Source organism: Kryptolebias marmoratus, linkage group LG12, assembly GCF_001649575.2.
Source record: "Kryptolebias marmoratus isolate JLee-2015 linkage group LG12, ASM164957v2, whole genome shotgun sequence".
Classification (NCBI taxonomy): Eukaryota; Metazoa; Chordata; class Actinopteri; order Cyprinodontiformes; family Rivulidae; genus Kryptolebias; species Kryptolebias marmoratus.
Genome location: NC_051441.1, coordinates 22,348,022 through 22,368,832, shown reverse-complemented (window position 1 = coordinate 22,368,832; position 20,811 = coordinate 22,348,022). Strand labels below are relative to the sequence as shown.

Below are 20,811 nucleotides of genomic sequence, written 5' to 3'. Positions count from 1 at the left end.
GGTCACTGCGGGTCACCACAGGTCACTGCAGGTCACTGCGGGTCACTGCAGGTCACCACAGGTCACTGCAGGTCACTGCGGGTCACTGCGGGTCACCACAGGTCACTGCGGGTCACTGCAGGTCACCACAGGTCACTGCGGGACCCGAGGCGCCGGTAAAAACCAAACCTCTTGAGCTGAGTGTGCAGCGTGGTGGCCAGCCGGACCGTCTCCTCGAGCTCCCGGACCAGTTTGTTCCGCTTACAGTGAAGCCGCAGTCTGAGGGGACAGAACCGGGTCAGAGTTACAACAGAACCGTGTCAGGCATCTACCTGAGCAGCTCAATAAACCGACTGATTTATTTTATAACCAATAAAATAATAATTTACTGGAATTCTCCCAGTTTTTGTTTATTTGCTCATTTATTTATTTTAATTAGTTCATCTGTTTGTTTGTCAGTTGATTAATTTGTTTGTTTATTATTTAGTTTGTTTTTAATCCAGTTAGTTAATTAGTTAGTTCATCAGGTCAGTCACTAGTCAGGTCAAGAGTTCATTCATTCATCCGTTCATGTGTTTGTTCCTCATTCTGGTTGTGAAGTCGTTCATTAGTTAGTTAGTCGGTTGGTTAGCTCAGTTAGTTAGTTCATTAGTTAGTTGGTTAGTTGTCTTCAGATGAGTGGATCCAGACTAACTGGTTCAGTTTTCAGTTTCTGAAACTGTTTAAAAGGCGACTTTTTCATCCTGAAAACTGTCAGTGCGTCTGAGTGTGTGTGTGTGTGTGTGTGTGTGAGGGTGTGTGTGTCGGAGTGTGTGCGTGTGAGTGCGCCCGTATAAGAGGTCCTCTTTGTGTTCGTCTCGGCGTCCTCTCAGGTTTCAGGAACAGGAGACGAGACACAGAGAGACGGAGCTCAGGTGCCGGAAGAGGAACAAGGAGAGTCCTGTTTGAGGCCCGGGGGCCGCTCGTTAGGAACCCAGGTGCAGAGCAAAGATGGAGGGCAGAAAGACGCCAGGCCGGGGCCCGGAAAGGTCAGAGGTCAGGGGTCAGAGGTGTCATCGGCTGAGGAGCCGCTTCAAAGTTCAGCTGAAGTTATTTCAGAAGCTCCTCAGTCCGGAGGAACCACCTGAGGAACCTCCACCTGAGGAGGAGCTCCACCTGAGAGGACCTCCACCTGAGAGGACCTCCACCTGAGAGGACCTCCACCTGAGAGGACCTCCACCTGAGGAGGAGCTCCACCTGAGAGGACCTCCACCTGAGAGGACCTCCACCTGAGAGGACCTCCACCTGAGGAGGAGCTCCACCTGAGAGGACCTCCACCTGATGACCTCCACCTGGATGACCTCCACCTGAGAGGACTTCCACCTGAGAGGACCTCCACCTGAGAGGACCTCCACCTGAGAGGACCTCCACCTGCAAGGACCTCCACCCTCAGGACCCACCTCTCGGTCAGAGCCTTGCTCTGGTTGTCTCTGGCGGCCTGCAGGTCTCTCTCCAGACGTTTCTTCTCGCTCTCCAGCTTCTCGGCGTCGTTGGGCTCCAGGCGCCGCCGCGGCCGCACGTACTGCAGCTCCTTCAGGAGCTCCTCCTTCTCGTTGATGAGGATGAGGCGGTCCCGCTCCGGGTCCAGCAGTCCCGGCCACGCCTCGCTGTCCAGTTTGGCGATCTGCACCTCGATGTTGGCGACCCTGGAGCAGGAAAAGAAACGGCGATGAAGAGGCGGAAAATCGTGGATCGGAGATCAGGAGGTCCGAGGAAACGCCACCGACCTCCTCTTGGCGTCCTCGTACTTCAGGCTCAGACGGACTTTCTCAGCCAGCTTGTTGGTGCCGCTCAGGAACTGATCCGAGAAACAAAAACGGTTTTTGTTACTTTACAGACTGATAAACTGATAAAGAACCAAACTCAGGTAAAGTTTTATGGTTAAAAAAAATCCCTACATTTAAAACTTTTTCAACATAATAAAGATTTCTGACAGTTTCTGTTTAAAAATCCAGACTTTTCAACAATTTCTGGTTAATTTTTAATATTTAAGCACCAAAGTTTCGACTAAATTAACTTTTTCTGCGGTCAGGATTTTATTTCGTGGATTTCAGTAGGCCATAAGTTTTTCCTGAACAGATTTAAGTTCTCAGTCTGAGTTTATTCAAACCCATCAGCGGTGAGAAATAATCTGAACTGAAGAAGAAGAAAAGAATCGATTCTCCGCGTTTTTCTGCAGATCTGGAAACAAGAAGTTTGTTGAGGATCTGCAGAAACCTGGAGGAGGACTTCAGGAACCGCAGCGATCCGTTCGGTTTCCTCCAGAACCGGCCCGTCTCTGACCCTCACCTTCGCTCCGGCGGCGGACAGGAAGTGCGAGGAGCTCACCTCGGCGGGGACATCGGTCTGAGAGCCGGCGTCGGAGTAGAGCCGAGGGACGGACGCCTCCGAGTTGCTGAGCGACGGGTTGCTGCCCCACAGCTCCTGCTGAGAACCCGGGTCCAGCTGGAAGCCGTCCTTCAACACGGCCAGGTTCTGAGGAGAGGACAAGCAGCTGAGCAACAACAACAACAAGCAACTGAGCAACAACAACAACAAGCAACTGAGCAACAACAACAGGAGGTCTGACGACAGACAGACGGACGGACAGACGGACAGACGGACGGACGGACAGACAGACAGACGGACGGACGGACGGATGGACGGACGGACAGACAGACTCACAGGAAGCATCAAATTAAATCCTCATCACTTAAACTTCCTGTTTAAACTGAACTGAAAATTGTTCTGAAGCCAACATCCGTTCAGAGAAAAAACATAAAATGTTTTACTGTAAAAATAAAAAATAAAGACGACGTTTAAAGACGTTTAAAGACGTTCACAACTCGACTTTGGTGTCAGAACTTCTTTCAAACAGAAATTATTGCCTTTAAGTCAAACTTTGGATTCAGGAACAGAACCAAACTCTTTTTGTTAGAAAAACTAAAAGTCGGTGGTTAGATTCCTTCTGGCCAGACTGATGCATGATGGGAGTTGGAGTTTAGGCTGAACGACGAGCGAACAAACGTACAAATTTAATCTGTTTTCAAATCCGGACAGACCTAAAACCCTTAAAAGGTCAAAGGTCAGATGTTTTCAGTGCCGGCTTCACCTGGGGCGAGTCTCCACCGAGTCTTGGGTCTCACCTGCATGAGCTCCTGCTTCTCCTTCTCCCCGGAGCTGATGGTGTCTCTGATGGAGCGCACCTCCTTCAGGATGGCCTGCGCCTCCTGCTGCTTGTAGCCGTGGGGACAGTTGGACACCTTCTGGTTGATCCTGGAGGACGGAGGGGGACAGGAAGGGGGCGGGGTTAGTTTCCTGAGCTCAGCAAGCTTCAGTCGGCTGAAACGTTTTAGTCAGTTTCAGTTTGTCTGATTGTTTCTGAAGAGAACGAAGTCAAACAGGAAGATTCACGGCGAGCGCAGCGACTTCCTTTAGGACTTTTATTTTGTAATAACAGAGGAAACGTTAAATCTGCTGCCAGAAAGTTTAAAGTATTTATTCACAGCTCGACTCCTAACAGATTTATCTTTATTGTTTTTTTACTCTTCTTGTCTAATTTTTACCTTCATTCTCAATAAAAACAGCAACTTTTTGTGTTTTATTTTACATTTATTGAATCTTTTCCTCTGGTTTTACTGATTTTTGATCTTTATAGTTTATATTTTAATCGAAACACGAGTTTTAAATAAAGTTTGATTGACTGATTGGGGTCTCCATGGTAACGATTATCTGTCACGTTCATTTTTGTGTTTCAGGCAGGAGGTACGACAAGTTACTACTTCCTGTTTAAAGAAAACTTGGGCTCAGGTGGGAGTCAGGGGCGGTCTGAGAGACACGAAGAAGGACGATGTGATTGGTCGTTACGGCGGCGGTTTTATCTGATTATTGATTCCTTCTCTTCTGTCGCTGCGCCACGTACTGGACTTTTAATTTGAAAAACAAACTTATAAAACCTTTCAGGCCAAAGTTATAAACGAAGGTCGTGATCAGACATGGACTTCCTGTGATCAGCTTCAGGACGATCAGATATTTTGCTGACAACGTGAAGCGCTGATCCGTCAGGCGGCCACGAACGAGTCACGAGTTCATCTGAAGAACCGGGCCATCCACATTCCTCAGCGGGGGAGGAGGAGGGGGAGGGGCTGAGCCACAGCGAGGGAGAAAACAAAAAGGAATGAGGAAGTAACGAGGAGGGAGGGAACGACTAATCCCCTCCGAGTCCGACTCAAACAGAACATAAAGACCCCATCAGAACCCTGTAGAACCATCCCAGGATTCAGAAGAAGTAAATTATCCCCTGATGCAGCGGACGGATCACTGGATGGTCTGAAAGAATTCAACATGGCTGCCGGAGCTAATCGCCCTCAGATTTGGTGTGGTGGTGCTGAGAGTCGTCCTCAACACGACCACTGAGCGCGAGCAGATCACCGGAGGGAAATTAATTTAACACCGAGGTGAAAGATGGCGGGCGATACGCTCCCCTCCTCTCTGAGCTGACCGGGTTCTGCCTTCCAGCCCGGAGCCGGTTCTGAAGGCGGCGATTGGCTGCTGGACGCCGCCTGGCGCCGCGGCGGGAGCGGGAACGCGGAGGAATGCCGTCCGACGGCTCTCTGTAATCCTCCTGACGCTCCGAGCTGCAGGAGGCGAGCCAAACGGGAAAGGGAGAGAGGCCGACCCGCTCCGCAGACTCAGAACCCACATTCCTGAGCCGCGGTTCTGTCCGGGTTTATGGCCGGCTGGGATGATCTGAGTCGACACTTTCACAGTTTCCAAAAGGTAACGGGGCAAAGTCCAGGAAGTGGAAGCTCTTATTGTACAGGAACGGGTCACATGATCCAGATAAACGATTAACGGAGAACAGATCTCTCAGTTCTGACACATAAACTGAACCGGACCTCGTGAGGTTCTGATGGATTTATTAAATGAAAAGTTAAATCTGCAGAACCTCCTCCAGCAGCAGAACTCTCAGTGGGTTCCTGGTTGTGGAGGAGTTGTGGCCCACTCTTCTTTCCATCATTGGTTTCTGCTCAGCTCTCTGAGGTTCTGGTTCCGGTCCTGGTCCAGAAATCTTCTGGTTCCTTCAGGTCGAGCTGCCATGTTGTTTTTAGAGAGGAGAGGCTTTAACCTTTGACCTTCTGACTTAGGCCTGTAGAGTCTGAGGTGGAGCTCATTGCACGGTCTGACCTTCAGGGTGTGAATAATCGTTCTCTCTGTAGAACGATGGACTCCAGGTGACCTTTGACCCCTCTCAGATTGATGGGCAGCAGCTGCTTCTAATTTTTTGAGACGCAGGGACTAAGGCCAGCAGGGGACAGAGACCTGCAGGGGGACAGAGACCTGCAGGGGACAGAGACCTGCAGGAGGACAGAGACCTGCAGGGGACGGAGACCTGCAGGGGACAGAGACATGCAGGGGACAGAGACCTGCAGGGGACAGAGACCTGCAGGAGGACAGAGACCTGCAGGAGGACAGAGACCAGCAGGGGACAGAGACCTGCAGGAGGACAGAGACCTGCAGGGGACCTGCAGGAGACAGACCTGCAGGGGATGGAGATCTGCAGGGGACAAAGACCTGCAGGAGACAGAGACCTGCAGGGGACAGAGACATGCAGGGGACAGAGACCTGCAGGGGACAGAGACCTGCAGGGGACAGAGACATGCAGGGGGACAGAGCCCTGCAGTGGACAGAGACAGTCCGGAGACACTCACTCTCGCAGCGTCTGGAAGCCTTCCTCTTTGCACTGCAGCTCCTGCTTCATGCAGGCCAGGTCCAGCTTCAGCTTGTTCACCTGAAACAGGAGACGGAGGAGACGGAGGACACGGGAGACACGTCAGGGACGGACACTTTCTCTGCTGCGTCTCAGTCTCAGCTCTGAGACTCAAACAGGAAGACAAACGGAGAGAGTTTCAGCTGAGGCCGGTAAAAACATAAAACAAACTTAACTTCAGATTATTTCAGCTTTTTATTCTATAAAATGTCTGAAAAGTTAAACTTCTGCTTCCTGAACGGTCAGTTCATCCAATCACAGCTAAACTTAAAGCCTCAGGTGATAATCTGCAGTAAAATGAATATATTTGACTCTCCTCCGGGCTCAGGACGGGGACGGATCAGACCTGTTTGGAACTTTAAGGTTTAATCCTCGTGTCTCAGGTTTGGGTCGAACTCTGTGTTTTAATCCAGGAATAATTTGGGTCACTTTGAAGGAGCTGCAGGACCTGAAACTCTTTTCTTCCGAGGACGTTTTCAACAATAAATGTGTTTAATTTATCTTAAAACCTGCTTGAGGAGCTCTGACCTGAGAACACGACGGAGAGGCTCTTACCCGACTTTTGGCTGTGAAGATTTCTGCTTTCAGGATCTCTGGGTCGTATTTGCTGGAAGCGGACGATCTGGAGTTCACTGCAGGAAAAACCAGAACCATCAGAAAGATCCTCTGACTAAAAATAAATCTGTTCTGGACAGAAACCAGATTTTACCTTCAACCTTTTGTTTTCTGGTAAATTAATAAATAAACCAAATAAACAGAACCTGATTTCTTTGTAAAACTGTAAACATCCATCTTCTTTGGGTCGTGGAGGGAAACCCAGACCTGAACTTCAGTCTGAGCCTGGCCCCCCTGTGAAGGAAGGTCCAGGTTCTGGTCCTTCCGGTCCTGATCTGGACCTCACATCCACAGGACGGCTCGTCTCCTCCTTCAGCACAGCCAACCCGCTCCGTCCTACCGTGACTCGAGAACGAGACTCCGGGTCACCTGAACCCGTCTACCTGAGACAGAGACTCGGCCCCGACCCGGAGGGAGTGATTCTCTGCCTCTCTGACACAGAACCTGGACTCTAACGAGGACCAGCAGCGCGGGCCGACAGGAATGGGGCAGCTGTTGAACAGGATTGTGTAACAGCCGACACTCACAGCTCGTCTGAGACTTGGACTTGTCCCTCCAGGTGTCGTTGAGCTGCTGGTACTCCTCCTGCGCCAGCCGCAGCCGCTGCTCCTTCACCTGGTAGATCTCCTTCTGGGCGCTGAGGGCGTCCCGGGCCACGGACAGGTAGTCCCGCAGCATGGCCTCCTGCTCCCGCTGCCACTGGACCCGCGGGTCCTCCAGCTGGGTGCTCTCTGCGGGGAAAGGAGCGGGGTCAGGATCCGTCGACGCTGGTCGTTCTACGGCAGCGGCGTCCAGTCCTGGTCCTGGAGGGACTCCATCCTGCAGGTTGTAGATGTTTCTCTGCTCTGAGGGACTGAGGGGATTAACGGGCTTCTGTAGAACCTGAGGAGCTGCTGAGGAGCAGAGAAACATCTCCAACCTGCAGGATGGAGGCCCTCCAGGACCTGGGACAGTTTGACTCACTGGTGTTGTGGTCGACGTAATACGGCCCGACCACGGGGTCGTACGCCTCCTCCCATCCCACCGGCAGCTCATCTCCGATGCAGTCAGCGAACGTCAGAGGCTTCGTCTGCCTGAGGACAACAGAACAGGAAGATCCAGGAATGAAAACGGCAGCAGGATTATCGAGTTCTGTGCGGTTTGTTCGGTAATCTCACCGAAAATATCACGTCTGTAAAATGTTTAGGATCTTTGGGTCGAAACCAGACGGAATAAAAAAAGTCGGTTCTGAACCCAGGTGATCCTGGAGAGACGGGTCGGTGAGCAGCACCGTCATCGACCTGCTGGAGTCAGACCTGACCAACCGCCGCGAGAAGTTCTGCTCCCAGAATCCCCTGAACCACCGCGCGGAACGAACCGTTTTAGTGTTTGAGACGAGGAGGAGGAGGAGGAGCGTTACGGGTGACTGGATAAGCACCTGGACTGAACTTGAGCTTCTGCGGCGCTGAAAGCAACATCTTAGAAAACCTTCCAAGCAGCAACTGAGCCGGGTTTATATGAGCCGACTGTTTAAACGCTCTGCTGCTCGAAAGACGTTTTATCAAATGAAACCGATAAACAAATCTGCAGGGATGAGACTGTCCACAGGGACCACGTTCGGTCCACCTGAACCGCATGAAATCTGGGACAGAAGACAAATATGAGGTGCAGCGTGTCGTCCAGAGGGATCAGGGTCTGTTGTTCTATGCTGTGACCCAGAGGACGACCCGGAGGACAGGTCAGGGGACAGTGCAGAGGACGGAAACTTTGATGGACCAAAAGGATCGTGACCGCCTGGTCTCCTGGTCTCCTGGGGGCTGAGGCTGCAGGATATCAGGAAAACCTGCGGCGTGGGATCTTATAGGAGACAGACGGATGAGTCGGCCGTAACGTCCACGATTTAAAAACAGCCAATCAGACGCGTTTGTGTAACTAATTATCAGGCAGGAAGCAGCTTATTGTAGCCCATCTTTTCATTTTACTGACATGATATGCTCTTTTTGATGTTTCTTTAACGATACAAGGTCTGCAAAGGGTTGTTGTTGTAAAAATAAATAAACAAACCGGCCATCAGCTGCTCTGATTTCTAAGATGTTGGCCACAGGAAACTCGTACGGTTGTTGTTTATTACTGCGAGGAGGAGGAGGACATGAAGCTCCTCCGTCACCACCTGAACCGGACCCAGCTGCGGGCATTGAGGCCCGTCGGGTCGATTTTACTCGCAGCGGAACGACTGGAAGCCGTCCCCGAGCGAGAACCTCCCCCAGGACCGTTTAAAAGCCCTCGTTGGTGGAGGGGTTAACGGCCTGCGGTTCGATTTGTGTGACGCTGACGAATCCTGCAGGTCCGAACGCTAAAACGTTTCAGAGTTAAATATTCGGTCTGATCGTTAACAGAAGCAACAGTTTAGGTTTATATAAAATTAGAAAACCTACTCCGGATTAAAGGACGGAGTAAAGTAATGACCCGGCTCTGAGTTTTGGGGGATTTCAGAGACGTGGCGGTGGCGGCGGTGGCGGCGGCGGCGGCTCTCAGCAGAACTGGCTTCTTTTACAGCTGATGAATAATGGAGCGGCTTCTGAGAAGACCCCCTCAGCTCGGCGCTAAATTTAGCTCAGGACGCCGTGGAGGCCGAGAGAATGGGCCGGCCCATTATTCAAGTCCTCTGTCCTGTCGGGCTCTAAATCCTGCCGGGCTGACAGGAGCTGAGGGGAGCCGCTGACCTCGGCTCGTGGCGCTCCGTCAGTCACCCCCCGCCCCGACCGACGGACCGAACCGGAGCCCAGCTGGCAGGACGACAACATGGCCTCCGCTTCACTGTCAATCATTGAGCCTCGCTGCAGATCGGATCAGAACATCTCGAACAAACTGAGATCGCTGCTTTATGTTAGATGGAGCGTATTGGACCTGCAGCCCGGCCAAGCAGAACCATCGGACCGAGAGCCTGCTCAGAACCCGACCCGCCGGATCAACGCTGCCAGGAACCGCCGCCAACGAGACCCAATCAGATAATTAGGCCGAATATCACCTCACCCCGCCGTGGCGAGGGAGGACATTCCAGCTGAGGGGGAGGAGTGTGTGTGTGTGTGTGTGGGGGGGGGGGGCAGTAAACAGGAAGGCTGTTTTTGTGACAAGCGTTTTGTTGTAAAATGGAACCAACAGTTTGTCGGATTAAAGCAGCTGCAGAATTATTTTGTCTCTTTACAGCTTCCACTTCCGGGTCATGTGACTCACGGCGAGCTCATTCCTCATTTTACAGAAACACAGAACTTTATAAAACGATAAGAACAGGTCGCTAAACGTCTGCCATGAATCCAAGATGACGGGGGGATAAAAGCATCGTTTTGTCTGAATAAACGACGGATATTAATGATTCATTGAGGCAGACAAGCTTCATTTTTCCAGGATTTTATCCTCAGCGGATTTCCAACTCTCCGATCTGTACGACGGAAAAACGCCACGATCCTTTTGGTGATGTAAGGCGAAGGGGCGGAGCTTCGTCACCCATAAAAAACTGACATATTTTGAGCGCATGAATCCAAACAAAGACGTACGAGTTGAGCCTGCATAAAAAAGAAACGTCACAAAAATAACTATTTTCTTCATTAAATATATTTTCCATGAGTACAAATATTGGAAAGTTTAATTTATTGAATTCCAGTTTGGTGTTAATGTTAAATACCCATAAAAAACTTTAAACTATCAACACAATAAGGTTTAGTTTATTATAGTCCGATGTTTTATATTTAAATGACTGCCATGTTTCCCTAACAAGCATAAAATATTCTGTTTTTGTATTCAGGCATATTCTGCTTCTGGACCGACCCGTTCTCAGGACTCTGGGGGTTTTTAAGGACCGTTAGTCCCGCCGTCGACCCGATTTCAGGACCGACATCAGCCGACAGTCGGCTCGTCGCTTTAGGTTTAACGGGACAAAACTTATTTCCTGTTTTAACCCCCGAGCCGGACCTCTACAGGTACGGGTACGGGTTTCTGTTCGGTCCAGGATCCGCTCAAACGTGACGCGACTTCATGACATCGAGTCACAGAACGAGTCTTCAGCCGCCACCGTTTGGTCCTCTTCCAGCTCTATTTGTTTTTATTAAAGGTGCTGAATCCACCGACTTTCACTTCAAGATAACATCTTAGAGGAAAGTTCTCTGAGGAGTACCGAACCTCTGAGGAGTACCGAACCTCTGAGGAGAACCGAACCTCTGAGGAGAACCGAACCTCTGAGGAGAACCGAACCTCTGAGGAGCGAAGTCGCTGCAGGTTTTTAAGCAGCTTATCTCAGATTCCAGCAGGAAAACGTTCTGTTCTCGTGACGTTTTGGCATCAAAGCTGTCAAAGATTAACTCGCGGGATATCTGGAGTTCTGGTATCAGCCTGCCGGGTTTACCGCGGCCCGGTTCTCTGATGCGAGCTGGCAGACGTACGGCGGGGTTGAAAACACCCAGGGAGGCGAGCTGCATAGCTAAACGGTGACTCAGGCGCGCGCCGCCGCTCACTCGGAGCGTATAAATTCCTCAGGTGGCGTTCCGGAGCTCAAGGTCCAAGTAACAAACAAACACTCCGGTTTTTTCACACTCAGCAGAGCGAGGCGTCACGATTAACTGGCAGCGCGTCCGGATGGTAAAGACAACCTCCTGCGTGTTATCGGGCCGGCAGCATTCCTTTCATCTGACAACATCGCTGCAGAACACGACACCAGACGTTGGGAAAAACGCCGCTTTTCCCCACAAAACCACCGGAGAATTCCTCCTTTTCTTCCCTTTGTGTCATCGGTTTTTTTAGCGGTTCTTGTAACGTTCTGCAGATTTCTTGGTATGCAGGGTTCCCAAAGCAAACGCCTCCTTTTAGAAACTCAAACCACAAAAAAAAAAGGTTGGGTTTCTTTTTATAAACATGTGGAGATCAGGGATGAAGCTGAATGTTTAGGAAGAACCTAAACATCCCGCCTAGCTGCACGTGACTCAGATGACGCTCCGGGCAGGACGGCGTTAAAACAAACACAAAGACAGCCGTTTGGGACAAAAGGCGTGCGGTCTTTCTTCATTCCTGAAGGCGCACGGTGCAGGGAGGGTTTGGGCCCGACGGCTGCAGGGAATTCAAACCATCCTGAAGTTTCCTTCTCATCTCTGAAGGGAAGCAAACAGGCTTCCTGAGCTGCTGCTGCATTTTAAAACACATACTTCCCTAAAAGTTTATTTTATTTGAGCTCATTTCTGAATCAAAAACTCTAAATCTACAGCAGAGGGGGTTTATTATCTGTAACAAGTGAAAAATGAACGTGAATCTTTAGACTCATGTCACAGTTTCACCTTTTATGTTTCTCAACATTAAATAATAGATTTTAATCAAACTATAAAAAAAGAGAACTTTAAGTTTATATGTGAAGAACTTTTACTTCACAGAAGGACAAACTGTCCTGAAACACGTCAGGAACTTTTATTTTAAAGAAACGGACGTCCCTGAAATTATTTGGAACTGATTAAAGAATCATGAGGCAGGAGGTAGTCACAGGGCTGTTTGGGATCAAGGTGTGTACCTCACTGAACGTGGAGGACAGGACGCTGAGGACAGATATCTCAGCAGCTCAGAAAGACAATGATGACGGTAAAGACTAGAAGACCGTCTCCAAGCAGCTGGATGTTCCTGAGACTACAGATGTCCTTAGGACTGGAGACAACCTCCCTGGACGTGTCCACAAGAGGACAACTGAAGAGACTGATCATATGAATGATAGATCAGAGGTCAAAGGTCATCAGTGTCAGATTCCATCATCGGTCTGTTTGAGACAAAGTGGACTTAATGGAAGAGGACAGAAGAGGACACCAGATCATAAAGACAGACAGCTTCTGGGAGAATGTCCTTTGGACAGATGAGACAAAACTGAAGCTTTTTGTCAACAAGTCCCATCAGCTCTGTGTCCACAGAACCAAACGTGAGACAAAGACCAGAACCCTGAACCTACAGGGGGACATGGAGGAGGCTCGGTTCTGTTCTGGTCCTGGATCTGTTCAGGGTCCAATCAAACCTGAAGACTATCAAGGCCTCCTGGAGCCAGATGTCTCAGTCTCAGCTCATGGGTCCAACAGGATACTGACCCAAAACACCAAGAACGGGTCAGAACCCAACATTGGACCGTTCTGAGCCCTGATCTAAATCCTGCTGAACATCTGGAGAAGGAGCTGAAACATCTGGAGAAGGAGCTGAAACCCTTCAGACCTGACAGCTGGAGCAGAACACCTGTGGACACCTGAGGACGCCTGAGGACACCTGTGGACACCCGGGGACAGGTGCAGAAGACTCAGACAGAGGTACAGCAATCTGCTGGTTGCCTCAAAAGGTTGTACAACAAAATTTCAGCTCCACGCTCGGAACGCGTGGAGGAGCGAGCGGCGAGCGGCCTCATCGGAGAGGCCTTCCGCTCGAGGTCAAAGTGCAGCGCGAGGCCCGGCGGACCAGAACCGCTGCTCTGTGGCTGGTTTTAATGTCTAACCGGACCTCTGACAGCTTCGTCCATGTGACGGTTCTGGAAACACGTTCCAGGTTCTGACCTGTCGCCGTCTCTCTGTCTTCGTTCTCAGACTGTTCCCCGCCGTTGGACCGACGGGGGAAACCGCGCCAACATGTCTGACTCGTTTCCACGGCCGGTCGAGCGGAACCGACCCAGAAACCCGAGAACTGGACTCGCAGTTTGGGTTTCTAATCAGTCGTCCTTTAAAAACACGACGGGTGGTTGTAGGTTTCACAGGTCTGGAGAAATTAAAATAAAGGTTCCTGATTGCATTTTATAAAAGATAAAAATCTAAAATAATAGCGTTATACGAAGGGATTTCCAGGAGAAAACCGGCCAGCTTCTAAGCAGATTATAAGGACCTGCTGGAAAAACTTCACCTTAACGGTCGATCAGGAGGATTATTTGTTATTTCAGGTACCAGGATTGAGGTTTTTATGGAGTCATTTTTAACGCAAACATCAACAGATTTCCATGTTTTTCGCAGCCTGAGTTTTTAGCGATGTTTGACGGTTTTTCTTTGACCTCCAAAGATCGTCCCAGGAGATCTGTCCAGAGATCAGTCCAGACCCTGGAGACCGTCGGACGTCCAACCGTCCAGGTTCTCTCGTTTATTAACCTTTTTAGGAAAACTCAATCAGTCGGCACAGATCTGTTTTGATCCGTTTTATTTTGAGTTTGTGGTTTCCTAACGTCCCTGGAGACGTCCCTGGAGACGTCCCTGGAGATGTTCTGTCCACTTAAACCGGACAGACTCCAGAAGCCAATCAGCTGCAAACCCAACGAATAAAACTAGAGATATTTTGCTAACAGACAGACGAGGTCGACTCAGAGGACGACTCTCAGCCACTACCACACCAGATTATAGCTCAACGTCTCTAAACGTGACCGAGGCATAAACTTGGCTGTGGCGGCCATCTTGAACAGAGCCGACTCCAACAGTTACTCGTCCAATTAAGACTTCCTGTGAGTCTAATTAAAACCCACCCAGTGGCTCAGGAGATATTTCGCTAACAGACGAGCCGAGCTGACGAGGCCTGGCAGCAGATGTCAGTCAGCGCTCAGAGGACAAGATGGGGACGACTCTCAGCTACTACCACTGCAGATTATAGATCAACGTGTCTGAAAGAGACCGAGGCATAAACTTGGCTGTGGCGGCCATCTTGAACAGAGTTAGTCATCTAATTATGACTTCATGATGGTTTAATTAAAACCCAATTAGTGGCTCAGGAGATATTTTGCTAACAGACAGACAGGTCAGCCCTCAGAGTGTAAGTCAGGGATGACTCTCAGCTACCACGCCAGATTTTAGCTGCTGCGGCGGCCATCTTGAATCTGGCTGCCTCCAGGGACAGGTGAGGGCACCTGTGAGGGGTCAAAGGTCAGCGCCACCTGCCTCCTACCTGTCTCTGGGGTCGATCCAGCTGGTGGACTGGGTCTTGTGGTCGATGTAGTAAACTTTGCCGTCGAAGTCCCTGGCCTCCTCCCAACCGTCCGGTAGTGGCAGCTCCTTCCTCGGCATGTCTCCATAAATCCGCTCTACGTCAGCTCGCCGCGGAGGGAAACCATGGCTCCAGCAAGGACCCGGTCCGGACCGGGGTTCGGGTTAGGCCATGGTGACCCCCCGGTCCCCCCCAAAAAAACCAAACAATCCACAGATCAACACCGAAACCGAACCTGGAGCTACGGCGGCGAGAGGATGGAGCTCCGGCGGGAGGCTGCGCTCCAACCCTCCGGCATCCGAAGCGAAAGAGAATTTAAAAAAAGCACAAAAACGGAATTAAATTAATCCTTTAAGTCGTCCGTTCGGTTCCGGTTGGTTTCAGAACTTTCCCAAGTCCCGATGGGGAACTTTCAGGCGGCCTGGAGACAACTTTTCCTCCGCGGGGGGGCGCTCGGCTGCTCGACAAAATGGCAGTTTGAGCCCCGGGAAAGAGCGGCGGCTCGCGGCCTGGACGGACCGGGAGTCCCGCTAAGCGCACGGAGCGGGTCTCCGCTCCGGCACCGAGCAGGCCACCATGATGTTCGGCAGCACGAACCCCGACGTTAGCCGCCTTGTCGCGGCGGGGAGGCGAGCAGTCCGAACCGCCCGTTCCGGCTGGAGCGAAGTGTGGAGCGGGACCCGCAGCCGGAAAAATGCCGCTTTGTCCCGCTGAAGTCCCGGTTTAAAGGCGGAGAGACGCGGCGCCGCGGCAGTTAAAGTCTCCTCTTCAGTCCCGACCCACTTAGTCCGGCCGCCATCAAGCTTTCCGCCTTCACGTCGCCGTCACTTCCGGTTTCAAAATAAAAGCGCGGTCCGAAAAAAATAAGACTTCCGGTCAAAAATGCTTTAAATTACAAGAACTCCTTTTATAATTAATCACGTTCTCAACTGTTAAATGATGACCTTGTAACAATAAATAATTTTAATTTTTCCTCTTTTTGTTTATTTTATATTTAAACAGATTTTTATTTATCATGACTTCTGTGTTTATTTCTATATATTTATAGATTTCTTTTTTTAATAAACTCAGTCAAATGTCTGAAAATGTATTTAATGTATTATATTTCTGTATCTGTTCTAGAAATAAACAAGGAAAAATTTACAGAAACTGTAAAAATCAACAATGATTTAGGACAGAATAATGAAATTTACTACAATCAGACTCAAAACAACCTTAATTACAGAGAATCTGCCAAACGTGACAATAAATGTGAGTCAAATTGAATTTTTAAGCAAAATATTAAAGTATTTGTGTGTTTCAGTGAACTGAAATGATGTGGGGTTGTCAAAATAAAACGAACAAAAGTTAAAATCAGAAAGAAATATATATGAAGAACTGAAAAATTAAATAAAAACACAAAAATGTTAAAGAAATTAAAGTGTTGCATGAAAATTGGACACAGAAATAACCAAAAACTGGACGTGTTGTGAACACAAAAAGCTTTAAAACCGTCAAAACGAGACAGAAAAAAACTACAAATACAAAAAAAAAAAAACGCAACAAAGAGACGCAAAAAGATAAAAATGGGACTAAAACTCCTCCAAAGAGACAAAAATCTGCCCTGAGGAGAAGCATCTCATTTAACAACTTTAAATAAAAAACTAAAAAATGAGTAAAAGATAAAAACTTTAAAGGTTTTATGTTTGGGACTTCAGTTCTTTATATTTATTATGTTTTAACATCAGGTCCCTTCATTCTCTGAAGCTGGCTTTTTAAAATTCACTTTTTGCTCTTTTATTTTTTAAATTAAATAAACTTTACAAACTTCTTCTGATCTTCAGGCAGTTTTCAGGCCCACAGCGCCCCCTGCAGGCCGGTGGACAAACTGCTGCTGAGCTTCACTCAGTCACATTTATCATCAAAAATTAGTTTTAAAATAAAAATATGCTTTCATTCTCATCACATTTATCTGTTTCACTCCTCGTTTTTAATCCGTTTTGGGTCATTTATAAGACTTGATGCTGCGGAGCGTTTAGTCTTTAAATGTTGGACTGAAACACGTTATTTAAAGATCATTCCTGCATCGATTAGTTTAACGAATCATCCCCAAAGCGCCGTTAAAACCAGCTGCTCCTTTGGTGTCGTTTAACTCGTCCAGCGGCTCAGATCAGTTTATTTTATTTTCTGTATAAATCAGAGACTTAAAACCGACCCAGACGTTTCTTTACTACAGAGAGAATCTCGTTAACTTCTTCTCTTTAATGGAAACCATAAAACCGGACTCCAGATGGAGCTCCAGCTTCACGCTTTAATCTGAAATCTGGTTGCTTCACTTCCTCTCTTACAGCGTTTCAGCAAATATCTGAAAACTTTCAGCTCGTCTGTTTGGATCAAAGACCGGGTCTGAGGCTCGAAGCTCATCAGAACTGAAATATTTACAGATATAAAACCATAAAATGGAGTTTAGGTCGCCTGAAGTTCTCTACATGCAGATTATAGAGGTTGTTTTTTAGGAAAAAGGGACGTTAAACCTCATTATGTAAGAGAGAACATTTCATTTCTCTCAGATAATGTTATATATTTATTTAAAGGCAACAATCAGAACTCAGATCTGAGGCGCAAAACAGAAAATAAGGAACATTTTTTCCATTTTGATGGTTTTAAATATTTAGTTTTATTTATAAAACAGAAAGTAACTATTAGTAATCTGGAGTTTAGGAGTTTATCTCCTAAAACACTGGCTCATCCCTTGAGTTTGGGTGTGTTTCTTTCATCTCGGAAAGGCGATGAGGAATCATGTGTTGGGGGTGACTCTCAGCTACTACCACGCTGAATTTTACCTCAGTGTCTGCAAAACTGACTGAGTCATAGCCATCTTTGGACAATATCAGCTAGCTGTGGCGGCCATCTTGATTTGAACTGATTACAAAAGGTGATCAGTTGTAGACGCGAATCCAGCGATTATTTCCTGAAAGTTTCAGTAAAATCCATCCAGCGGTTCAGGAGATATTTTGCTAACAGACAGGCCTCTCAGATGACTCTCAGCTACTACCACAGCAAATCTACGCCTAAAACATGCAGCAGTGATGGAGTTATAACCGTGTTTGTGTTTAATGGGCACAGCTGGCTGTGGCGGCCATCTTGAAAATGGTTGACCCCAAATGTTTATCAGATGTAGAAGCCAGCCGGATGGTTGCGTTCAGGTAGTTTCAGTAAAATCCGTACAGCGGTTCAGGAGATATTTTGCTAATAGACAGACACGAGCAAAAACATTATCGCCCTCGTCTTCCCGCTTCTTTGGGCGGAAATGAGGGAAACATCAATAATCATCATGTTTCTGACAAATTAAAGCTCCACATCTGATTTCTGTTTCAAAATAAAGTTCTGAATTCAGGCTCGGCGGGGCTCCTTGTCAGAGAACCGCGGTTTCCGAGCCTCACCTGAACGCAGCACATCCCCCCCTCCTCCTCCTTCACGTGCTCGAAACAAAAACAATCAGAGCGCGCGGTCACATGTAGCGCGTGCAGGAAGCAGGAGGCGGGAGCAGCGCAGACAGCCCGGTCCCGGTCTCCCCAGTCTCCCCGGTCCCGGTACCGGTCCCGGCTCACTCATGGTTCTCCTCCGGCACATCTCCGTCGCCCTGACCGCCGCCGTGGCCGCGCTTGGCTCCGCGCTCTTCCTCGCGCTGAGCTACTTCTACCGGCGGCGGGTCTGGTCTCCCCGGGCGGAGTACAGCTCCATCAGAGAGGTGGGACATGCGAACCGAACCGGACCGGCTCAGTTCTGCTCGGGTCTTTATTTTATTTTATTTTAGCTTCGCTGGAACCGCTGGAGCCCGGGTTCGGCTGTGATGATGATGATGATGGTGGTGATGAAGGTGGCAAAAACATCTGGAGGAGGAAGAGGAGGAGGCTGATCACAATGAAGATGAAGACAAGAAAAACTTTTTATTCTCTGATAAAACTAGAACATCAGCCGAAATAAAAAGCTAAAACTAGGAAAATAGTAGCTAAAAGCTAAAATTAGCAGAACAGAAGCTAACAGCTAAAATGAGCAGAATAGTAGCTACAAGCTAAAACTAGTAGAACAGTAGCTATAGGCTAAAATTAGCACAACAGCTGCTAAAAGCTAAAACTAGCAAAGGAGTGGCTAAAAGCTAAAATCAGCAGAAAGGAACTAAAGCTAAAACTGAAGCTGATTTTAGATTAAAGGATTTGAAGAAACTTTATCAGATTTCATGAAATAAAGTCAAAATATTTAAAACCTATATCGTAGCTGCGAGCCGAACGCTGACTCAGCAGAATAAACGCCGACTCAGCAGAGTGAACAGCTGTCGTTGGTAAATGATGGAGAGTTTTGTGGATGACTCTCAGCTACTACCACACCAAACCTCTGACTGTCGAAGGTCATTTGTGGCCATCTTGAATTACTTCCTGAGCGTTAAAACCTGCCCTCTGGTTATTTTGCTAACAGAGCCGAACGCTCGGTTAAAGGTCTGTGTTCCACTCGTCTCCGCCTGCAGGAGGAGGAGGAGGAGCGCGAGAAGCGCCAGGTTCTGGTTCTGGGTCTGGACGGCGCCGGGAAGAGCAGCCTGCTGCAGGGTCTGACGCCCGGGGAGGCGGCGGCAAGGAGAGGGCGGTGCCGGCCGACCCGCGGCTTCAACTTCATGAGCCTGGACGCCCCCGCCTGTCAGCTGGACTTCCTGGAGAGTAAGTGTTTAACAGACACACACGGCCGCTTGCAGTTACATTATCGCCCCTTTCTACACCGTGGGCGGTGGCGTTTACTCCGTGGGGTTCCTTCTCGCCCCGATGAAGCTTCCTGAGGCGCTTCAGCGGGTTGATCCGTCTCTTCGTTCCGTCTGAGGAAAGTTGCATGGAACCGGTGGAGCGTGGCGCCTGGACGGATCAGCGCTCCACGCCGGCAGGCCCGGCTTCAGGTCCTCGCCTCCAACGGGTTCTGCCAGAATTCATTAGAGGAGGTTGCTAGGAAACAAGGCTGTGATGGACCTCCGGCTGATGTGATGTGGCAGCGGTAAATAGGCCTGGGAGGCAGGGCTGGGGGGGGTCCACGTCAGCCACCCACACCGGACCCACAGCAGAACCTGAGTCATGCCGAGTGAAGAGGGTGTGGGTGTGATGGAGTCACACAGAGCGGGAGGGGTTTGTCTTCACAGGGTGGGGTTGAAGCTGTAGAATTGTCCCCGGGTGCGAGTGAGAGCGAGAATGGTTGTTTGTCTCATTTGTCTCTAAGTGTCCCTGTGACGGATGGACACCTGTCCAGGTGTCCCCTGTCTCTGATTTGACAGGGTGGGGTTTGTCTTCACTGGGAAGGGTGCATGGGGGGCAGGGGGGTGTCTGACTTCACCTGAAACGTTCGCTCTCTCGCTCTGTCTCGTTATCACCCGACCGAGCGTCTGCCTCGTTGCAGAACCTTTTCGACTCGTTGCCGTCCGAAGTCCAGCTGAGGTGAACTTTGACCTGTTCCTGTTGTTTCCTCCCAGACGCGTGACCGTCTCGCTCCGTCGGCGGCGGCTGCGTCCTGTTATCTGCGGAGGACATTTTGTTATCGGACGTTTACGATCCAACTTCAGGAGACGCTTTAAATACCGGACGGTTTCACTTCCTGGAGACTTTCAGAATAAATCAGTCCTGGCAGCCTGCCGTGAAAAGAAGGCAATAATCTGTCTGTTAGCAAAGTATCTCATGACCCACTGGATGGATTTTATTGAAGCTCATTAGATGAACGTCTGCAACTGATTCATTTAAAAAAACTCAGTTTTACAGAAACAGAGTGAAGTCTGGTGTGGTAGTAGCTGAGAGTCGTCCTCAACACGGTTCTGCATGTGACCAGAACCGCTCTAGAACCGGACCTGATCCTTTTTAAAACTCTGGCATGAAAGGCGTCTCTCACTGCTCATCTTTAAAACATGATGAATGTTTCATTCAGAGTTCCTCCGGTTCGAACCAGAGCCCCGTCTGAGCGGAGCGGAGGAAACAAACTCATTCGGGTCGGATCTGGAACCGATTGGTTGAAAGGAGCTGAAATAATTCTGTCGGTTTGGTTCTGTTCAGTCAGACGAGCTGCAGCAGCCGATTCATCTCCTCGTCTCCACGGAGCTCCTGCTGCTTCACTCTTACGTAAGAAAGAACTAATTTAGGGCAAACAGATCGCTTCAGGGTTCATCCACGTCTTTATTCTTTCATTCCTAACCTCCTATAAATACGAGTGGAACGCCTGAGTCACTGTTGGGAACCGACCTTATGAGGCTCACGGTTCTGAATGTTCCTCAGGATGAGAGTCATGATGTCATACATACCTCGGTCCGAGGGTTCCATACGTACCTCGGTCTGAGGGTCAGGGTTCCATACGTACCTCAGTCCAAGGGTCAGGGTTCCATAGGTACCTTGGTACGAGGGTCAGGGTTCAGGGTTCCATACGTACCTCGGTACGAGGGTCAGGGTTCAGGGTTCCATAGGTACCTCGGTACGAGGGTCAGGGTTCAG

General features: G+C 49.2%; 2 protein-coding genes across 2 annotated transcripts in view; one reads left to right on the top strand and one right to left on the bottom strand.

Annotated features, from left to right (window-relative positions):
* The window catches only part of LOC108246876 (protein KIBRA), a 31,900-nt gene extending 16,760 nt beyond the window's left edge, over positions 1-15,140 (bottom strand). The window contains exons 1-10 of the mRNA XM_017434633.3: positions 14,285-15,140; positions 7,346-7,455; positions 6,910-7,113; positions 6,323-6,399; positions 5,709-5,788; positions 3,144-3,273; positions 2,347-2,493; positions 1,746-1,816; positions 1,419-1,664; positions 169-258 (exon numbers count right to left, since the gene is read on the bottom strand). Of these exons, the coding sequence (XP_017290122.1) occupies positions 169-258; positions 1,419-1,664; positions 1,746-1,816; positions 2,347-2,493; positions 3,144-3,273; positions 5,709-5,788; positions 6,323-6,399; positions 6,910-7,113; positions 7,346-7,455; positions 14,285-14,403 (1,274 nt within the window). The 5' untranslated portion in view covers positions 14,404-15,140. The remainder of the gene's footprint in view (positions 1-168; positions 259-1,418; positions 1,665-1,745; positions 1,817-2,346; positions 2,494-3,143; positions 3,274-5,708; positions 5,789-6,322; positions 6,400-6,909; positions 7,114-7,345; positions 7,456-14,284) is intronic.
* A 2,657-nt stretch (positions 15,141-17,797) lies between these two features.
* Positions 17,798-20,811, top strand: part of arl10 (ADP-ribosylation factor-like 10) — a 6,775-nt gene continuing 3,761 nt past the window's right edge. The window contains exons 1-2 of the mRNA XM_017434630.3: positions 17,798-18,053; positions 18,828-19,014. Coding sequence (XP_017290119.1) covers positions 17,916-18,053; positions 18,828-19,014 — 325 coding nt within the window. The 5' untranslated portion in view covers positions 17,798-17,915. The remainder of the gene's footprint in view (positions 18,054-18,827; positions 19,015-20,811) is intronic.